Raw genomic sequence first — 19,285 nt, 5'->3', positions numbered from 1 at the left:
TGGTGGTGCCCAGACCTGGTCATTGAACAATGCAGTCACTTATTAACAGACTGGAGTTGTAGAGAGGTTACCACACAGACCTTTATTAGAGGGCTCCACACAAAGAGCATACCCTCACTTCCATAGCTTCTTGATGGACATATTTTTCTCACTGTCCTTTTGCATGACCTGGAGAGGGTGGGAGGAGAAAGCGCATATGCACGTGTAAGGAGGAATTTATCAACTGCACACAGGCTTAGTCCTGCTCCAGAGCCACCTCAGCAAAGGCACATACCTTGGCTACTGCCATCTCGAAGTCCTCCTGGGTAACGTGGACACGCCGTTCCCGCAGAGCGTACATGCCAGCTTCTGTGCACACACCCTAAGGAGGGAGGAAAAGCTGAGACCCTGCTGCTGGGCCCTTGAGCACTGCGTTGGCTCCTAAGGCTTCCTGCTACTGCCCTGCTTCCCAGAAGGCTCCAGTTACCTTCACTTCAGCCCCTGAAGCTCCCGGCATCAACTCAGCAATTTTTCTCAGGTTGATCCCCCTAGTCAAGTTCATTTTCCGAGAGTGGATTTTCAAAATGTCCAGCCGGGCCTAGAGACAAGGGAAGAAAGCCCTAAGCCCTGTGCCCACTCTGTCTCCACAGCCACAGCTCCTCCAGGCACCACCCACCACAGACCTCCTCATTGGGTGGTGGGAATTCAATTTTTCTGTCAATCCTCCCCGGACGAAGCAGGGCAGAGTCCAGGATATCAATCCTATTAGTTGCCATGATAACCTGGAAAGAGAGGAAGTGGGATCAGCTAAACCACTCAGGCCTGCATGCCGCCTCCCCTTTAGCTGGCTTGTCTGAAAGCCCATGCCACCTCACCTTGATATTCTTGGTGGCCTCAAAGCCATCCAGCTGGTTGAGCAGTTCCAGCATTGTGCGCTGGACTTCACTGTCTCCTCCAGAGCCTCCCTCCAGCCGTGAAGAGCCGATAGAGTCAATCTCGTCCATGAAGATGATCGATGGAGCATGTTCTCGTGCCATGACAAACAGCTCCCTCACCATTCTTGCCCCTGTGCGAAGGCCAACCTGGCGTCAGGAGCTCATGTGCCTCCCACCCGCTACCCTCCCTCTCGGTTCTCACATCTTAGCCAGTTACCTTCCCCAATGAATTTCTGTACCAGTTCAGAGCCAGAGACACGAATGAAGGTACAGTCCGTATGATGAGCCACAGCGCGGGCCAACAGTGTCTTCCCAGTGCCTGGGGGTCCATACAGAAGTACTCCCTGGAGGGAGTATGCATCATGCTTAAGGAAAGAAGCCAACCCCCTTCATGTATCAAATGTGGACAGGGGAGGACTTTTTTATTGGGTCCCTTGCTTGAGGTGAGGGATGAAGAAAGGAAAGGCCATTGTCCTTTCTGGACGGTACTCAAGCTAGCCCAGTGCTTCAGAGATCTGCTACTTGCTGCTGCTCTTCAGTGAGGAGAGCTAACCCAGCACTGGGTCTAGTCTGGGGCAGGAAGAACCAGCAGGGCTGCCTCCCAGCAAAGCCTGATGCTTACCTTTGGCTGTGCAATGCCCAGTGCTTCAAAGAGCTCAGGGTGCTTCACGGGCAGCTCGATGACTTCCTTGATCTCTTTGATCTGCTTGTCCAGCCCGCCAATCATCTCATAAGTTGAGTCTGGCACCTTCTCCACCATCATCAGTGACACCAGAGGGTCCACCTTATTAGGTAGGATCTTATGCAGAGTGTAGCTGTCATTTCTTAGAGCAACCCGGCAATTGGGTGTCACCTGAAGAAGAGCGAGCAAGGATTGTGCACCTGAAGAAGAGCGAGCGGGATGTGTGCGCCTCAGGATGCACTGTGCTAGTGTTGCTCCCCCACCCACATGTTACCTGCCACACTTACATCATTGATATCGATGTTCTTGTCCACATCAACAACAAATTTGCCCTCAGGGTGGACCTGAAGGAATAAGGGCTCATGATTTTCTTCAATAGTCAACACAGCAACCCTAACCAGGTTGTTCTAGAGCAAGGGGGTTCTAGAACAACGTGACACACGAGGCCACATGCAAAGAGTGCGGTGAGCAGTCCTTGGTGGTGTGCTGCTTTTTTCTTTTACCTTGACCAACACTTTTTTCTTATCCATGGCGCGCACTACTTCTCCAACGTAGGAGCCCTGTTCCTGCAGCAGCTGCAGCTCCTCCCGCAACAGGCGAACTAAAAAACAAACAATAAAATAACCACCAGTCAGTCACTTAAAGGACCATCTTAACATTTGGAAGGGAAGAAAGAACTTAGGCTCTGAAAGGGCCTTACAGCGATCTTTGAGGAGGTGTGCATGGGAAACAACTTCATTATGAACAGTGGAAAGCATCACTTCAGGCTGAGGCGACAAGGAGCATTGTGGAAGACGGAAGGTCAGGAACACCCAGACCTTGCCGCAAACTAGCACATTAGGCCTCCCACTTCTCCCCTCTCACCTTTCGCATTTAGCTCGTTCCTCTGTGCTTGCAACCTCCGGAGGTTCTGGCTCTTATCATTTACAATCAACTGTGGAGAACAAGAGACAAACCCAGTGGCTCCAAGGCAACAGCCTGGAGGAAACGGGATCTTGGCTGAGACTCTTAAAGGCAGGTTTAATTGTTTTTGCAGCTTCTCCAGCAGTACCCGAAGGCCCTGGCCTGCCTTCTGAGATTCCTCAGGAGCCCCAGGCAGGTATCACAAGGGGCTCCGGGAAGAACACAATCTAAGAGAGAAAGAGCATCACTTGCTTGCTCGTGCAGTGGCTTCTGGAGAGGTCACATGGATGGTGGAAAGGTCCTCAGGTGAGAAGCCTGAGCTCTAGCCCAACTGCTGTCAGTTAAAAGTAAGTGAGTTCCTGCCAGGCATGGCACTGGGAGGCAGAGGCTGATGGAGCTCTGTGAGTTCGAGGCCAGCCTGGGCTACACAAAGAAACTGTCTTGAAAAACAAAACGAAAAAGGTGAGTTCCTAGCTTCAAGTCTTCAAATGTATATATAATCTGGAGTGAATACAGAAACCAGGAAAATAAAAGAGGGGGGAGGGAGGGAGGGAGGGAGAGAGAGAGAGAGAGAGAGAGAGAGAGAGAGAGAGAGAGAGAGAGAGAAATAACCAATATAAGTAATCTGAAGGGGGAAATGGGAATGGAGGGGGCTTTAGAGAGAGAAGGTAAATATAGGAGGAAAGAAGGTAAAATAGCAGGATGTCTGGAAAAGTCATTACATTACATAAAATAATACATATGTCTGTGCATACACATGTAGTTTAAATGCAGTTTCCCCATCTGGATTGACAATGGCCATAGATTAGCTAATAAAAAACCCACCAGGCATGAGAAACCACCTTTTGAGCTGTTGGTCAGGGACATCCAAGAGACTCCCAAAACACTATAGGCTATTGTTGCTGCCCTTGGTGGCCTCCCTTCCCTTCAGAGGGGGAAGTAAGTCTTTATTCCTGAAGATACTACACACTTCACACACAGGACCCAGAGCACTTGAGTTGGACCTGACTAAACGCCTTGTCCCTAAGGACAAGGTGCCATGCAAGCTTCCAAGGGAGGGAGCAACCAGCAGCTCGACTTGGCTGTGATGCTCACGAACCACAGCACGCCGTGGTGGCATCCAACAGCTCTCTGATTTGACTTATAGTCTGCTAAACAGGAGGGAAGCCATGCCTGGGACAGGATGGAAACACAGCCAACTACCCTGGGCTAGTTAGTTAAGTGATGGATCTTTGTTTTTTTTTGTTGTTGTTGTTTTTGGTTTTTCGAGACAGGGTGTCTCTGTGTAGCCTTGGCCGTCCTGGACTTCCTTTGTAGATCAGTCTGGCCTCGAACTCACAATGATCTGCCTGCCTCTGCCTCCCGAGTGCACCACCATACCTGGCCTAAGTCATGGATCTTAAAGACCTACAAACACCACTTTACTAAGCCAGCACCACTCCTAACTGCATTCTAATGGAAGTACAGATAAGGGTAGTTCTTACTAGGCCGGGTGTGATGGTGCACACGCAGAGGCAGGAGGATCGTGTGAGTTCAAGACCAGCCTGGTCTACAAAGCGAGTCCAGGACAGCCAAGGCTCGAAAAACAAAAACAAAAAAACAAAAACAAAAGTAGATTATTAATATACTTTACACTGCTTGTTGCTCCTTAACTAGGAAGAAGGAGCTGGAGAGATTGCTCGGCAGTTAAGAGGGCCTGGCTTTAGCTCTTAACACCCTTGGTAGCTCATAACTATCTGTAACTCAAGCTCCAGGGGATCCACGGCCCTCTTCTGGCTTCCACAGGCACCTGCACACATACGGTGCACACAAACGTACACAGGCACACAGGTAACACACCATAAACAAAAACCGACAAAAGAACATTGGAAGCGAACTCTTCACTGGGCTGGAGAGACAGCTCAGAAGTTAAGAACTCCCAGGTCACTGGAATGGAATAACAACTTGCAGAAATCTGCACCCATCAGCTCTCATCCTCCACTAGCTCCTTCCGGTGTCTGTACTCACCTGGAGTTCTTCAATCTTGGACAGATAATATTGGCGGAGCCCACTGCCTGCCTTCCCCTCTTCAAGTTCCATCTGAAGACAAGTACAATTGTTAACCAAAGGCCTAAACCACTAAGGGCTCAAGCTAAAATAGCCCCAGGTTACTTCACCATATGGCTTAAGAAAAACAATCGGTTCTAACCCTTCACTTTTGAATCCACTTAAAGGATGCAATTACCGTCTACCTTGGAGGACTTCTGGGAGGCTTACGGGCCATATATCCACGGAGCGCTTTGCTCTGTGAAAAGAGCTATACAAACCCAAGGTGTAACTACTACAGACAAAGCCAGATCGGAGGGACCAAGTTTACGTCCGGCCCAGGCCATTCCGGCTCGCCTAGGTCCTCAGTTGCTACCCTGTCCTGCTACCCTCGGGCGGCGCTGACACAGCAGATCTAGTCCCAGGCAAGATCCAGTCTGACGTGGTCCACCCACCCCTGATCCACTCGACTCTCTTGCTCGTGACCACCACTCACTTAAGGTTATGTGCACTTGGCACTCTGCTTGGGTGGCCGCCCTACGGCTGCCGCTGAAACCTTACCTGCTCTGGCCCATCAAGCGCCATCTTCCCACTATCGGCAGGGACCGCCGGCATCCAAATCACCCTATCGCGCAGGCGCGGAAGCATGCGACCTGGGACACCGCAGAGAAGAGATCCGGGTCAATGGGCGGAGTGTGCGGCGGCTCCAATGGGAGAGGTGCTACTGGTGGGCAGTAGCTCTGGGAGGGAGTGAGAAGATATAGAACTTCTCGTTGTTGCTTCCTAGAGTATAGGATAGTAGTTACTGCACTCGACCTTCCTAGCCTCCAGTTTTAACTGGGAAGACCCGCGGACACAATTCTTTGGCCACACTCAAAATGGCGGAAAACCGGAGGCGGGGAACGCCGGAAACGCGAGCGGAAGCGGAAGTACGATTGCTGCCTGCATGTGCTGCTTCCGAAATGTAGAAAACCTGAGGAGGAGTTAAGGGGCCCTAGAGGTAGTTGCTTCGCCACCTGAGGCACTGAAGCGGGATCCAGTGCTCGGAAAGAGGTTCTTAACGTTTTCTTTCTCCCTAGAGTGAGTGATATTTCCCCATCCCGCCATGGGCAAGAAAGGCAAAGTAGGCAAGAGCCGGCGGGACAAGTTCTATCACTTGGCCAAGGAGACCGGTGAGTCTGGGTTCGCACTAAGTGAACACCATATCAGCCTGTCCACGTTTTCTAATACGGAATTGCTTTTCTTTAGAAGGGTTGATGGGGTTGTGAGGCTGTGGAAGTCCTCCGTAGACATTACTGTTCTATACACCCACTCCCTACGGTCCAGGTTATCGTTCGCGCTCTGCCTTCAAACTGATCCAGCTCAATCGCCGCTTTCAGTTCCTGCAGAAAGCCCGAGCCTTGCTGGACCTGTGTGCTGCGCCTGGAGGATGGTAACATTTGACAGGGGCCATTCTTGATGGCACTGTCTTGGCTCTGGTTGGCTTTGAGTTGCTTTGGGAGAAGATGGGAATCGGATTTCTACTCACCTCCGTTACAGTAATTACACAGTTCAGATTAAATATTCGATAGCATGTGCTGCCTTTTTTGTTTTTTCGAGACAGGGTTTTTCTGTGTAGCCCCAGCCACCCTGGACTCAACTTTGTAGACCTGGCTGGCCTTGAACTCACAGTGATCCTCCTGCTTCTGCCTCCCAAGTGCTGGGAGCACAGACGTGCACCATCACCCCCAACCTCTGCTGTGGCTCACAAATTCTGGAAGGCTTGCTGCTGTCGCCTCCTTTTCTCTTTTTTGGAAGGTGGTGGTGGTTCCACACAGGGTTTCTTTGTGTAACAGCCTTGGCTGTCCTGGACTCTTTGTAGACTAGGCTGGCCTAAAACTCACAAAGATCCACTTGTCTCTGCCTAAAAGTGCTGAGATTAAAGGTGTGCGGCACCATACCTAGCCTTTTCCTATTTATTTATTTACTTAATTACTTATTTATTTAATGTTATAGAGGAGTTTATTAAATGAGCATGGGGAGAGAAGTAAAGGTGGGAAGGGTACCCCAGAGAGAGGCGGAGAGAGACAGAGACACAGAGGAAGAGAGGGGAGAGGGATTCTTTCACTTTTTTAAAGGCAGAGGCTCATTATATATGTAGCTCAGGCTAGCCCAGAACATGACATCCTCCTGTTTTAGCAGCATAAGTGACATTGCTATGGGATTGAAAACATACTTACACATAAAGCACTGTGTGTGTAAAAGAGGAAATTTTTGTTTTGTTTTGTTTTATGAGACAAAGTTTCTCTGTGTAACAGCCCTGGCTGTCCTGGACTCACTTTGTAGACTAGGGTGGCCTTGAACTCAGAGATCCACCTGCCTCTGCCTCCAGAGTGCTGGGATTAAAGGCGTGTGCCACCACGTCCGCCAAAAGAGATCTTTTTTGGTTGTGAGCTTAGCCTTTAATGGCTGAGCCATCTCTCCAGCCCCAGAAGAGGAGATCTTAACAGACCTCAAAGTAGTAGCAGCTGCTGCTTATTATTATGTCTTAACAGACCTCAAGGTAGCAGCAGCTGCTGCTGCTGCTGCTTCATTTTATTATTATTGTTTCCTCTACTGGCTCTGAACCTAAGGATTTATTCGTGTTTGGCAGCTGCTTCACCACCAAGTTATATTCCCAATCCACTCTACAATTTCCTGGGACAGGGACTCTCAGAAGTTTCCCAGGATGGCCTTGTACTTTTGACCTTACAGCCTTTCCCTCTTCTGTAGCTGGTAATGCAGGCCTGTGCTGCCATGTCCAACAGTTTGTTTCTTGATTGTAGAGAAGAGCCTTTGAATGTATGCATAAAGAGGTTTAGCTATTACACTAAACAGGTGTCCCTAGGAAGGGTGAGAAGTCAAAGGAGGGAAAGGTATTTAAGTATGTCCCTTTCACAGGCTGCAGGTGGCTGCCAAGTTTATGCCTGTATCCAGTCTTATTGTGGGTGAGTGACTCTTCCTGGGTATTTGAGGGAGGAGTGTGAAGTGCTGATTTTCTGACATCTCCTCCACTCTGCAATACACTGGCCTAACTTCTTCCAGGAGTGGATTTGGTTCCAATCAAGCCTCTCCCCAATGTGGTGACTCTCCAGGAAGATATCACAACTGAGCGCTGTAGGCAGGTAACAAAGTCTCCTTCCTGCCCCTTCATGTGCTTGCATTATTGCCTCCTAGTAAACCACTTCCCAATTTATCATGCTTTTCAAGCACATGCCCCAAAAGACACAGATGACTGAACCAGGAATTCTAGTCAGCCATTACTGTGTTTCCATTGCTGTAAACTCTTCATTTTCATTAGGCCCTGAGGAAGGAGCTGAAGACCTGGAAAGTTGATGTTGTGCTCAATGACGGGGCCCCCAACGTTGGAGCTAGTTGGGTTCATGATGCTTACTCACAAGGTACCAGCAGTGTGTGGGGGCTTGGAGGGGAGGGTGGAGGTAACAGTGTGTGGGGGGGGCCTGGAGGCGAGGGTGGATGTAGCAGTGTGGGGGGGGGGCTTGGAGGGGAGGGTGGAGGTAGCAGTGTGTGTGGGGGGCCTGGAGGCGAGGGTGGAGGTAGCCGTGGGGGGGGGCTTGGAGGTGAGGGTGGAGGTAGCAGTGTGTGTGGGGGGGCTTGGAGGCGAGGGTGGAGGCAGTATGCCCTGCCGCTGCAGAGCTTCCCCACTGACTGTCTCTGTCCTTAACACTTAACTCACTTAGCTCACTTAACACTGATGGCTCTGCGTTTGGCTTGTGACTTTTTGGCCCGTGGTGGTTGCTTCATCACCAAAGTCTTCCGTTCCCGTGACTATCAGCCTCTGCTGTGGATCTTCCAGCAGCTGTTCCACCGTGTTCAAGCCACGAAGCCCCAGGCCTCTCGCCACGAATCTGCAGAAATCTTTGTCGTTTGCCAAGGTGGGACACCACGTCTTCCTCTTGACGCCACTTTCTACTTATGAGAACATGCCTTTGATCTGTCTTCTTCTTTTAGGATTCCTGGCTCCGGACAAAGTTGACACTAAATTCTTCGATCCTAAGTTTGCCTTTAAGGAGGTTGAAGTTCAGGCTAAAACTGTTACTGAGTTGGTAACAAAGAAGAAGCCAAAGGTGCTTTTGTTGTTGTTTTGAGAAGTGGGTCCTGAAACTGGGAAAGCCTGATGTCTGCGCAGGGACTGTCTAATCATCTTCACTCTCCTTCCTAAGGCTGAAGGCTATGCTGAGGGGGACCTCACTCTTTATCACCGAACCTCAGTCACTGACTTCTTGAGAGCTGCCAATCCTGTTGACTTCCTCTCCAAGGCCAGCGAAGTGAGTTTCTGGATTGAAGGGTATAAAGGGGCCACAGAAACTTAGCCAGAAAAACATTTCATTCCTTTTCCTCACAAACAGATCTCAATAGATGATGAGGAGTTGGCACAGCACCCAGCTACAACTGAGGATATAAGAGCATGCTGTCAGGACATCAAAGTGCTGGGGCGCAAGGAACTTAGGTACACAGGTGTAAGGGCAGAACGATGTTGGGCTCTGAGAACCAGTATTCAGTTTATGACTGAAGCCTGAAATTTGGAGTGTAGACTTTAAAAAATATATATATTTATTTTTATCTTATATGCCTTGTGTTTTACCTGCACACATGCCTGTGTGAGGGTGTTAGATTTTGGAGTTACAGTTTGTGAGTTGCCATGTGGGTGCTGGGAATTTGAACCACGGTCCTTTGGAAGAGCTCTTAACCGCTGAGCCATCTCTCCAGCCCTTGGAGTGTAGACTTTAAGGAGGAGGCAGGGACAAAGATGGAGATGGTAAGAATAGTCAGTAATAGTATTTCTTGGGCAGGTCTCTACTGAATTGGAGAACAAAGCTTAGGCGGTATGTGGCCAAGAAGCTGAAAGAGCAAGCAAAGGCACTGGACATCAGGTGAGGAGGAAGTAACTGGGGTTAGGGATGGTTGGGTGTTGGACCAAGTGTCCGGGAAAATGAACTCTTGGGCTGGCTTGTCAGCCTCAGCTCGGAAGAAGAAGAAGGTGGTGAGGAAGAGCCAATAGCTGAGACAAAGCAAGCTTCAGAGGAGGAGGAACAAGAGGAAGAGGAGCAGCTTAACCGGACCCTGGCAGAGATGAAAGCCCAAGAGGTGGCAGAACTAAAGCGGTGAGGGGTCTGAGGAAGACTACATAGAGATGGTAAAAGGCACTGACTTTTAGAGACAGGCAGGTTAAATCTCTCCACTATCTATCTGTTCAGAAAGAAAAAGAAATTGCTTCGTGAGCAGAGGAAGCAGCGGGAGCGTGTAGAGCTGAAGATGGATCTGCCTGGGGTTTCCATTGCAGATGAGGGGGAGACGGGCATGTTTTCCCTGCGAACCATCCGGGGTCAGCAGGTAAGGGAGGGGTAGAGATACGCAAGAGTCAGGATCATCAGTTTGAGGGTTTGGATTAAATGCAGTGAATGGTCATGGGTTTGGTTGGTGTATTCACCTATAACTTGGGAACACTAGAGGAAAAAATAGTATCATGAGACTCAAATGCTAAAAAAAATGCCTAATATGATGAGATTAGGAAAATTTGTAAGACTACCGGACATGGTGGTGCACTTTAATCCCAGCACTTGGGAGGCAGAGGCAAGTGAATTGCTGTGAGTTTGAGGCCAGCCTGATCTACAAACCAAAAAAAAAAAAAAAAAAAAAAAAAGTAATTTTAGAAAAGAACCAAGAATTCACATTACAGGAGGTGAAGTACAGTTGTAGGAACAGGGGTTCAGGCACAAATCTTTTCACTTTACTGGATCTAATGAACATCTTGCATTGAGCTGCTGGGTGATGCTTCCACCAAATACTGAAGAACATGCCTTTCACAGTAAGAGCAATCTCACAACAAAATGAGCTTTTGTGGTAAAACAGCCTGGTCACCTTTCTGACACAGGAGAAGCAATAGAGTAAGAACAGCTTTTAGTTCTAACTCTACCCCAAGTTTTTTTTTTTAATGATTTATTTATTTATTATGTATACAGCACTCTGCCTGCAGAAGAGGGTACCAGATCTCATGATAGATGGTTGTGAGCCACCATGTGGTTCCTGGGAATGGAACTCAGGACCTTTGGAAGAGCAATCAGTGCTCTTAACCTCTGAGCCATCTGTTTTTTAAAAAAAGATTTATTTATTTATATTTCTGCCTGCGCAGGCCAGAAGAGCACCAGATTTCAGTATAGATGGTCGTGAGCCACCATGTGGTTGCTGGAAATTGAACTCAGGACTTTTGTAAGAACAGCAAGTGCTCTTAACCTGAGCCATCTCTCCAGCCCCCACCTGAGTTATTTAATTTACAACTGTGTAACTTCTCTTGTTTGTTTTCCTCATTTTTAAAACAAGAATACATAATATCCACTGCATTTTTTTAAATGGAGAATTAAAAAGTGGTTGAATATAATCCCTAGACCCTTATGATAAATACTCCAATAGAGCAGGTCTGTCCACTGTGAAAATAGGTTTTGAGGTTCTGAGAGTAGTTGAAATGGACCAATTTGATGCATGCAGCCTTTATTCGTGATCAAATGTTCAGGTGTGAATTCAGGTATTTCACATGACTTTAAACTAGTCATATGCCCAGGACCCAGAATTGGGCATTTTAGACAGGCTTTCCTGGGTCACAGCGACTGTATAGGAGCTAATATTTAACAGTGTCCTTTCTGACTGATTATTTCTGAGGATGAACTAAGTTAATGGGCATGGGAAGATGGGGCGAGTTGCCTGTAAGTACTTGAATCTATTCTTGTTGAATTTCAGCTGTTAGAGGAAGTAACACAAGGAGACATGAAAGCTGCAGACACCTTTCTGTCTGATCTGCCAAGGGATGACATCTATGTGTCGGATGCTGATACTTCTTCTGAAAGTGACCTGGATCCAGAAGAGCTGGCAGGAGTCAGGACACATTTGGGTCGGAAGGAGCAGAAGTGGTAAAGGCTGTCTGTCTTGAGGGGAAATGCTGCCATCTTGAGACAGAATTAATGTGGGAATTGACAGGCACAACCAAGGCTCTGGGGTAGGGTGACTTGAGTTTCACCGCACTTTCCTTTGGGTCTACAGCGTGCAGTTTGCTCAAGTGGATGACAATAAAGAGGAGGAAGGAGAGAATCCATTGCTGGTACCACTGGGAGACAAGGCAGTGCTGCAGGAAGAGCAAGCTAACCTGTGGTTCTCCAAGGTAGAGCTAGGGAGACTGATGGGACACTGGCACTCTCTGGCAGAAGGGTTGCTGAGACTTTCCTATCCTCACAGGATGGCTTCAGTGGATTTGAGGACGATGCTGATGAGGCCCTGGAGATTAGTCAGGCACAGCTGCTTTACCAGAGCCGTCGGAAGGAGCAGCAGTCAGCACAACCACCTCCTCCACCGCCGCCTTCTGATTCGAAGACTGAGAAAACTCCCCAATGCCAGAACGAGGTCCGTAAGGAGATAGAGGCTGTTTCAGGGACAGAAGCTGTCACAGACCCTGGAAGGGAGGACAGAGACAACAGCTCGGACAGTGACAGCAGCAGCAGTGAAGATGAAGAAAGGTGAGAGGATGCAGGTGATAGGTGTGGAGCAGGGTGGAGCATTACCTTGGAGGGTGGAACAAGCACAGTTCTGCCTTCTTCCACAGCTGCAAAGCCTCCCGTGGTGTGAAGCGAAGTCGTCTTTCTAAGGCAGATGACGATGGGGGCTTTGAGGTAGTGCCCATTGAGGACCCAGGTAAGAAGTATGTACACAGTGGGGAGAAACCAGTGCTAGTTTCAGCTTTAAGAATCAGGCTTTGACTTTTGTCTTTCTCTCTGTAGTAAAACATCGAATTCTGGACCCCGAAGGCCTTGCTCTAGGTGCTGTTATTGCCTCTTCTAAAAAGGCAAAGAGGGACCTTATAGATAACTCATTCAACCGGTAAGGGGCCAGACAGAACATCAAGTCCAGTAGACTAAGGAAAAGTCACAGGTAGTTACTGGCCTGGTGTCCTCTCGACTCAGGTATGCATTTAATGAAGATGAGGGGGACCTTCCAGAGTGGTTTGTGCAGGAAGAGAAGCAGCACCGGATACGCCAGCTGCCTATTGACAAGAAGGAGGTAGAACATTACCGAAAACGCTGGCGGGAGATCAACGCACGGCCCATCAAGAAAGTAGCTGAGGCCAAGGCTAGAAAGAAACGGAGAGTAAGTAGCTGAGACTGCCTGAGGTTTAGGCGTGGTGGAGGAAAGACATCATCTAACCAAGGCTCTCTCCCAGATGCTGAGGAAGCTGGAGCAGACCAAGAAGAAAGCAGAAGCTGTGGTGAACACAGTGGATATCTCAGAACGAGAAAAGGTGGCACAACTGCGAAGGTAATTTGGCAAAGAAAAGCCACAAAGATACTGGGTTAAATAGAGTTCTAGAGAGCAGACCTTTGAATCTGTTTGTTTCTTTTACAGTCTCTACAAGAAGGCTGGACTTGGCAAGGAGAAACGCCAGGTCACTTATGTTGTAGCCAAAAAAGGTGTGGGCCGTAAGGTTCGGCGACCAGCTGGAGTGAGAGGACATTTCAAGGTAGTGGACTCTAGGATGAAGAAGGACCAGAGAGCACAACAACGAAAGGAACAGAAGAAAAAACAAAAGCGGAAATGAGCAGAGACTAAGGACCAAGAATGAAGATGTGGAATACAGTTCCTCCTGCCTTCTTAAAGAATGGCCGTCCATATAAACACCAAGGAAATACTTTTCATGACAGCCAGCCACGGTCTTCCACAAAGAACTTGGGTGGAAACATCTGTTTTATAAGCTTTATAGGGGAAATTCAGGGTTGATGGTTGTTTTTGTTATACCCTTATGTTCAACATCTGGTTCCTTTTGAGTCCTCTCCCACCCTCTTCCACTATTAGAATAAAAAGATAATAGAAGAGGTAACTTTTCTGATAGTTTAATAAGCAAGCACTTCCCCACATTTCACATCATGGGCTGCACTGTTCCAAGCCATAATTTAATATGTAGCAACTACTGTGTGATAGAAACGACAGCCCTCAGGTCCCAGTAGTAAAACATTTACTATCGAGCAAGCAGAGAGGAATGCACATCTTAAAGAAACCTTCACAAAAATCACAAAATTCAAGGTTTGTATATTTCTTTTCCTTTTATAAACAAGATAGAACAAAAATCATTTCAGCAAAAGACTTTTTCTACTATTGGGGAAAGTTAAAAAAACAAAAAAACAATGAAATAGACTTAAAAGCTACTGCTGGGGTTGGTTTTTAATGGTTAATTTAGCAGTACTCCAGGCCTGGATGATCCTAGAATTCACCCAAGATGATTCAGTCCTAATTGTTTTTCAAAGCCTGAGTCTGGAAGGCTTCTTATCTTTCCTGCATGTCTCAGGGCTGGAAACAAAGCTGTCTGGGGACCTGAGATTCAGGTATCACCCCTGCAAACATCTGAAAGCACCAAACTGCTTCCCAAGCATCCCTGACAGGTCAAAGGGTTGGGTGTGCAGAAGCCAACTCCAAAAAAATGGGACTGCCTGGCCACAGCTAAGAAGAAGAAGGGGGGGGGGAAAATCCAATTTATAGATGTTTATAAGGTGACATTTTAGTAAAAATATAAGCTATTATAAACCTAGAGTGAGTTTTGTGCCCTAAGGCCCTTCTCCCTCAGTATCTTCCACTTAGTCTTAAAACTCAACCAGAGCAAACAAAAGCTTCCCAGCTCTCTCTGCTTTCCAGGACCAACATCCGATTGGACACCAGATGAAGGTATAATGTCTGTCTCCTCGCTCCAGTTTTCTACCAAGGGCAGGGGGTCTGAACATCTTGGACCCCAACCCAGCCCTGAGACACCCAGTTACCAAATCTTTCTAAAAATAAAATTAAAGACAACTGATCACACTGATTTTCACATACCCTCTAACTGTCCCATCGGCTTTTCTTGCGTTTGGGTGGCTCTGGAACAGCAAAGCCATCAGGTGTCTTATCTATCTTGCTGTCCACTTTGTCCATCTTGCTGCTGTCCACCTTGGCGTCCATCTTGTTTTCACGATTAAAGCCTTCTTTCCTGCTTTCTCCATTCCTACCATCACTGGCACCCCGGCTCTCTCCATGTCTGCTGGCACTTCCCCCATGCCTGGTCTCTCCATGTCGGTGGCCATCAGTATGCCGGCTGCTGCTTTCTGGGTAACGATATCCATCTCCATGGCGACCACCATCACCATGCCGATTGCCACCATCTCCATGACTATGACGGCCACCACCCCGGCTCTCAGTATATCTCTCTCTCTTCCCATTGCCACCCCCAATCCCTTCACGGCTGTTACTTCCTGAAGCTGTGTTGTTGACTCCTTGGGCTCCAACAGAAGGGTAGGTCACCGGGGCACTGCTGATGTTCCCAGAACTGCTGAAGCCTGGGATGTTCTTAGCAGCACTGGTGATGGGGGTGTCAGGACTATTATGGCCCTGCTGTGCAGAATTTGTTGGAACAGAATTTAAGCTTCCTGCACTAGTCCATCCACTTGCCCCAGCAGCAGAGCTTCCAGCCTTCTGATTACTTAAACTGGCTGCAACAAAGTGACTCTTGTACTGGGACTGAAAAGAGGAAGAAAAAAAAGATTCAGGGACAAGCATAGCAATAAACTTGAGCAAACAAGTAACTTTAGCAATGATACAGTAATTCCACATGCATATTCAGGCAGGTTACTGTTAAGCCTGTATGTAAAAATCCAAGTAAATAGAGGGCTCTAAATGTAGTATGAAGCTTACAGACTCAACTACCTTCTCAGGACGGTTCCCTCACTCTTCCAAGAACTACTGTTGAAAACTTTTCTTTAAAAAAAAAAAAAAAAGATTTTTTTTAATTTTGTGTTTAAGTGTTTTGCTTGTGTATATGTATGCCACATGCTTGCCTGGTGTCTGTGCAGGCCAGAAAAGGGTATCGTCAGATTTCCTGGGACTGAATCCTAAGATGGTTCTAAGGTGCTATGTGGGTGATGGGAAAACAAACCTGGATCTTCTGCAAGAACACAAATGTTCTTTAACCACTGAACCATCTCTCCAGCCCCCTGTTGAAAGCTTATAGAATGGAATGCTTATTTCAGACCTGAAAAGCTGCTTTCATTGCTGTCAGCCTATCTCCCATGGCTCCAGTGGAGGGCTTGTAGGCTTCATAATTGCTCATTACATTGTTATTGTTTCCTCGGTCCTAAAAACAAAAATACTTATTAGAAAAGCAGTTGCCAGATCCAGCCCAGGGCTGTAGTAGGTATTTGAATATTCTTTTAGAATTCTTTGTGAGAAAAGGCCCAATAATGAAGAGGTATTTTAAAATGCTTATTTCCCTCGACCCAATAAATTTATTCCTGGGAACTAACATCCTCCTATACGATTATATACCAACATTCTATTAAGTAAAAATGTTAAAGATTTGAAAAGGCCAGTAATATAACACAACACTGCTTCACAGGATTTGAAGCAACCCCAATAAAGATCCAAATCTGTATTTCAACATTTGCCAGTGTGTAAATTTTTTTTTTTTGAGAGAATTTCTGTGTGTCACCCTAACTATCCTGTACTCTGTAGACCAGGCTGGCCTCGAACTCACAGTGATCCACCTGCCTCTTTGTGAATTCGAGGTCAGCCTGGTCTACAAAGAGAGTTCAGGACAGTCAAGGCTGTTACACAGAGAAACCCTGTCTCAAAAAAACCAAAACCAAATCAAACAAAATACTGCAATCGTATAGGGCAATATTATATACATGTATGACAGCTGTGTCCGATGTTATTAGGACACTACAATTTGAGATCCATTGAAGTTAGACTAATTTCCCGAGCAAGCCTAGTCAGCCAAGTACACACACGCCTCTTCCACAACAGCTTCATTACAAGAAGCAGCACTGCATGGACTCAGATTGGCAGATTAAATACACATCCTCGGGACTCATGAGGACCACTTAAGATCACTTAAGATATAGGACCTATCCCCAGAGTACTGTGGTAGTATGAACTCACCGAATTCTCAGAGCCTAGCCCAGGTCGCTCTCTGTAGCCCAAGCCTCCTCCACCAATGTTCAGCTTTTTGCCTTTCCCTCCTTTGAAGCGGGATTTCCGAAACCAGGCATTCTGTGAAGAACACAGTTCAAGGTTAAACCCACAAAGGAAGAAAAGGCCAAAGAAAGCACATAGGGTCAGAAGAAAACTAGGTAGGAAGGAAGAACTTTGTGGGCCATCTTTAGCTGATGCTTTTCTGACAAGATAGACCATTCACAGTTGAGGTCCTGCCTTGGGCTTTTTGAGGCCACAGATGACCCTGCATTTCTGAACCTTCTGCTACCACTTCCTAAGGAGTGGGATTACATCTATTTGCCGCCATGCACAGTTTAATTTACATGGTACTAAGGACTCAATCTAGGGTTTCAAGCATGCCAGGCACGCACTCTAACAAGGAGACACACCTCTGACTCTAGCCCACCGACTTTCATTTTTTGGTTTTGTGAGACAGGGTTTCTATGAGAAGCCTTGACTGTCCTGGACTCACTTTGTAAACCAGGCTGGTCCTGAACTCACAGAAATCTGCCTGTCTCTGCCTCCCCGAGTGCTGGGATTACAGGTGTGTGGCAGCATGCCCGGCTCCAGCCTGCCTTCTTTTTGGTAGCTTGACATATCAAAACTTATCAGAGTGCTTAGATACTGATCTAAGGTCTCCCTTACTGTCCCTTCCTCCAGGGACTCCTGGAAGGAGGGCAGTCAATAGGCATGAAGTGTAAAATAGCTGCTCTGGCCATGTCTAATTTAGAGAGGAAAATAGTGAGTGTGTGTGTGTGTGTGTGTGTGTGTGTGTGTGTGTGTGTGTGTGTGTGTGTGTGTGTGTGAGAGAGAGAGAGAGAGAGAGAGGGAGAGAGAGTGTGTGTGAGAGAGAGGGAGAGAGAGAGAGAGAGAGAGAGAGAGAGAGAGAGAGAGAGAGAGAGAGAGAGTGTGTGTGTGTGTGTGTGTGTGTGTGTGAGAGAGAGAGAGAGAGAGAGAGGGAGAGAGAGAGAGAGAGAATTAATTTTCACAAAGTACACGGAGCTGTCTGCAGAAGCCAGAGGGCACTGAATCCCCTGGGATAGGAGTGACAACTGGCTGTGAGGCACCTGATGTGGATGCTGGGAACTGAACCAGGGTCTTCTGCAAGAGCAGTAAGTATTCTTAACCACTGAGCCATCTCCCCAGCCCTGTATTTTATTTTTTAACCCAGTAGTTCTTTATCTTAATGCTTCAACCCTTTAATACAGTTCCTTATGTTGTGGTGACTCTCAACCATAAAATTATTTTTTTGCTACTTCGTAACTGTAATTTTGCTACTGTTATGGACCATACTGTAAACATTTATGTTTTCTGATGGTTTTTGGTAACTCATATGAAAGGAGAAGGGAATAAGTGAGAATAATGGGTATCTTTTGAGATTAAATTGACTCATAAAAGTGTGCTATGGGGGACTGGAGAGATGGCTCAGTGGTTAAGAGCACTTGCTACTCTCCCATAGGTCCTGAGTTCAATTCCTGGCACCCACATGGCAGCTCACAACTGTCTGTAACTGCAACTCCAGTTCTAGAGGATGCAACACCCTCTCACAGACACATGCAGGCAAAACACCAATGCAAATAAGCAAAAAAAATTTTTAAAAAAGTGTGCTGTGGGGTAAGCAGGTAAAAACTAAAGAAACAGATTTTAACCCACAGAAAGAGGCAGCTTTTCAACAGAAACTATAGACAGAACATACACATGAACCTCAACATCCCATGGTACCAGTCTGCATATTAACCACGCCCTTCCTGCCCATCATCTTCTCAAGCTCCTATGTTATCATCCCTCCCTGCCTACTGATCTCTTTCTCAGTTGTATACTTTCTATCAATTTTAAGTGCCCAGCCCTCACCTGCATTGCGAGATCTAAGAGTTCCTTAGAAACGTGTTGGTTGGCTCCTTCTAGGTTCCGTACAAGGTCACCAGCAAAATTGCTGTCCTTTGGGGTCAGTAAGGTATAGGCCACGCCCTTCTCACCAGCTCTTCCTGTTCGGCCAATCCTGTGAGTATGGGTATCAATGTCTCGTGCTACATCATAGTTAATGACTGTCTTAATTGAAGGAATGTCCAGACCACGGGCTGAAATAGAAGGTATTCAGATTCGTTTATTTTTCATCTGCAGTTAGCAACAACAACAAAAATCAAAGTAACTACAAATGCTATATTTATAAGAATATGTATTTCCCTTATCCAGGCAAGCTCATGGATGGGTATGAAGCCAAGAGAAAAAATAAGTTCACACTATTGGGAGTAATATGAGCATTAAAAAAAAAAATACTCTGGATAATTGTACTGGAATCACACCTCTAGTCCTAATACTTAAAAAGGACTGGAGTTCAAGGTCGCTGGGGCTATACATAAGAACTCATCTCAAAAATAAAAACAGAAACCTGGGGTGGTACCACACACCTTTATACTGAGAAGGTGAGGCAGAGGCAGGTGGATCTCTGAGTTTAAGGCCAGACTGATTTACAAAGAGAGTTCAGGACAGCTAGGGCTATACAGAGAAACCTTTTCTTGAAAAACCAAAAAGAAAAGAAAAAACAAAACAAAAAAACTACACACACACAAGTTAGCTCTCCAAGAGCTGTAATTTAGTTGGTAGTGTGTTTGCACGAGGAACTGAGTTCAGTACCCAGAACCTGTGCCTGTGTGTATGTATGCAGACACCACAGCATATGTAATAGAGGACAGAGAACAACTTATGGGAGTCAGTTTTCTCCTTC

General features: G+C 46.9%; 3 protein-coding genes across 3 annotated transcripts in view; 1 reads left to right on the top strand and 2 right to left on the bottom strand.

Annotated features, from left to right (window-relative positions):
- Window positions 1-62: 62 nt before the first annotated feature.
- Window positions 63-5,165, bottom strand: Psmc5 (proteasome 26S subunit, ATPase 5). Its single transcript, XM_051158900.1, has 12 exons — window positions 5,086-5,165; window positions 4,507-4,578; window positions 2,461-2,530; window positions 2,100-2,197; window positions 1,884-1,940; window positions 1,537-1,767; window positions 1,132-1,258; window positions 855-1,045; window positions 663-761; window positions 467-577; window positions 275-361; window positions 63-168 (listed from the first exon to the last, which is right to left on the bottom strand). The coding sequence occupies exons 1-12, from the start codon at window positions 5,137-5,139 to the stop codon at window positions 115-117; spliced, it is 1,251 nt and encodes a 416-aa protein (XP_051014857.1). The 5' UTR covers window positions 5,140-5,165; the 3' UTR covers window positions 63-114.
- Window positions 5,166-5,509: 344 nt separating this feature from the next.
- Window positions 5,510-13,180, top strand: Ftsj3 (FtsJ RNA 2'-O-methyltransferase 3). Its single transcript, XM_051158896.1, has 20 exons — window positions 5,510-5,696; window positions 5,851-5,956; window positions 7,444-7,490; window positions 7,588-7,667; window positions 7,844-7,943; window positions 8,244-8,438; window positions 8,515-8,630; window positions 8,727-8,831; window positions 8,913-9,013; window positions 9,357-9,437; window positions 9,522-9,668; window positions 9,762-9,897; window positions 11,299-11,468; window positions 11,599-11,716; window positions 11,791-12,068; window positions 12,155-12,243; window positions 12,330-12,429; window positions 12,513-12,696; window positions 12,770-12,864; window positions 12,952-13,180. Exons 1-20 carry the CDS (start codon window positions 5,630-5,632, stop codon window positions 13,142-13,144), a joined length of 2,508 nt encoding a protein of 835 aa, XP_051014853.1. The 5' UTR covers window positions 5,510-5,629; the 3' UTR covers window positions 13,145-13,180.
- A 553-nt stretch (window positions 13,181-13,733) lies between these two features.
- Window positions 13,734-19,285, bottom strand: part of Ddx42 (DEAD-box helicase 42) — a 37,180-nt gene continuing 31,628 nt past the window's right edge. The window contains exons 15-18 of the mRNA XM_051158887.1: window positions 18,412-18,638; window positions 16,507-16,617; window positions 15,599-15,700; window positions 13,734-15,087 (exon numbers count right to left, since the gene is read on the bottom strand). Coding sequence (XP_051014844.1) covers window positions 14,413-15,087; window positions 15,599-15,700; window positions 16,507-16,617; window positions 18,412-18,638 — 1,115 coding nt within the window. The 3' untranslated portion in view covers window positions 13,734-14,412. The remainder of the gene's footprint in view (window positions 15,088-15,598; window positions 15,701-16,506; window positions 16,618-18,411; window positions 18,639-19,285) is intronic.

Source organism: Acomys russatus, chromosome 16 (genome assembly GCF_903995435.1).
Source record: "Acomys russatus chromosome 16, mAcoRus1.1, whole genome shotgun sequence".
Taxonomy (NCBI): Eukaryota; Metazoa; Chordata; class Mammalia; order Rodentia; family Muridae; genus Acomys; species Acomys russatus.
This window is presented reverse-complemented; position numbering and strand designations above follow the sequence as displayed.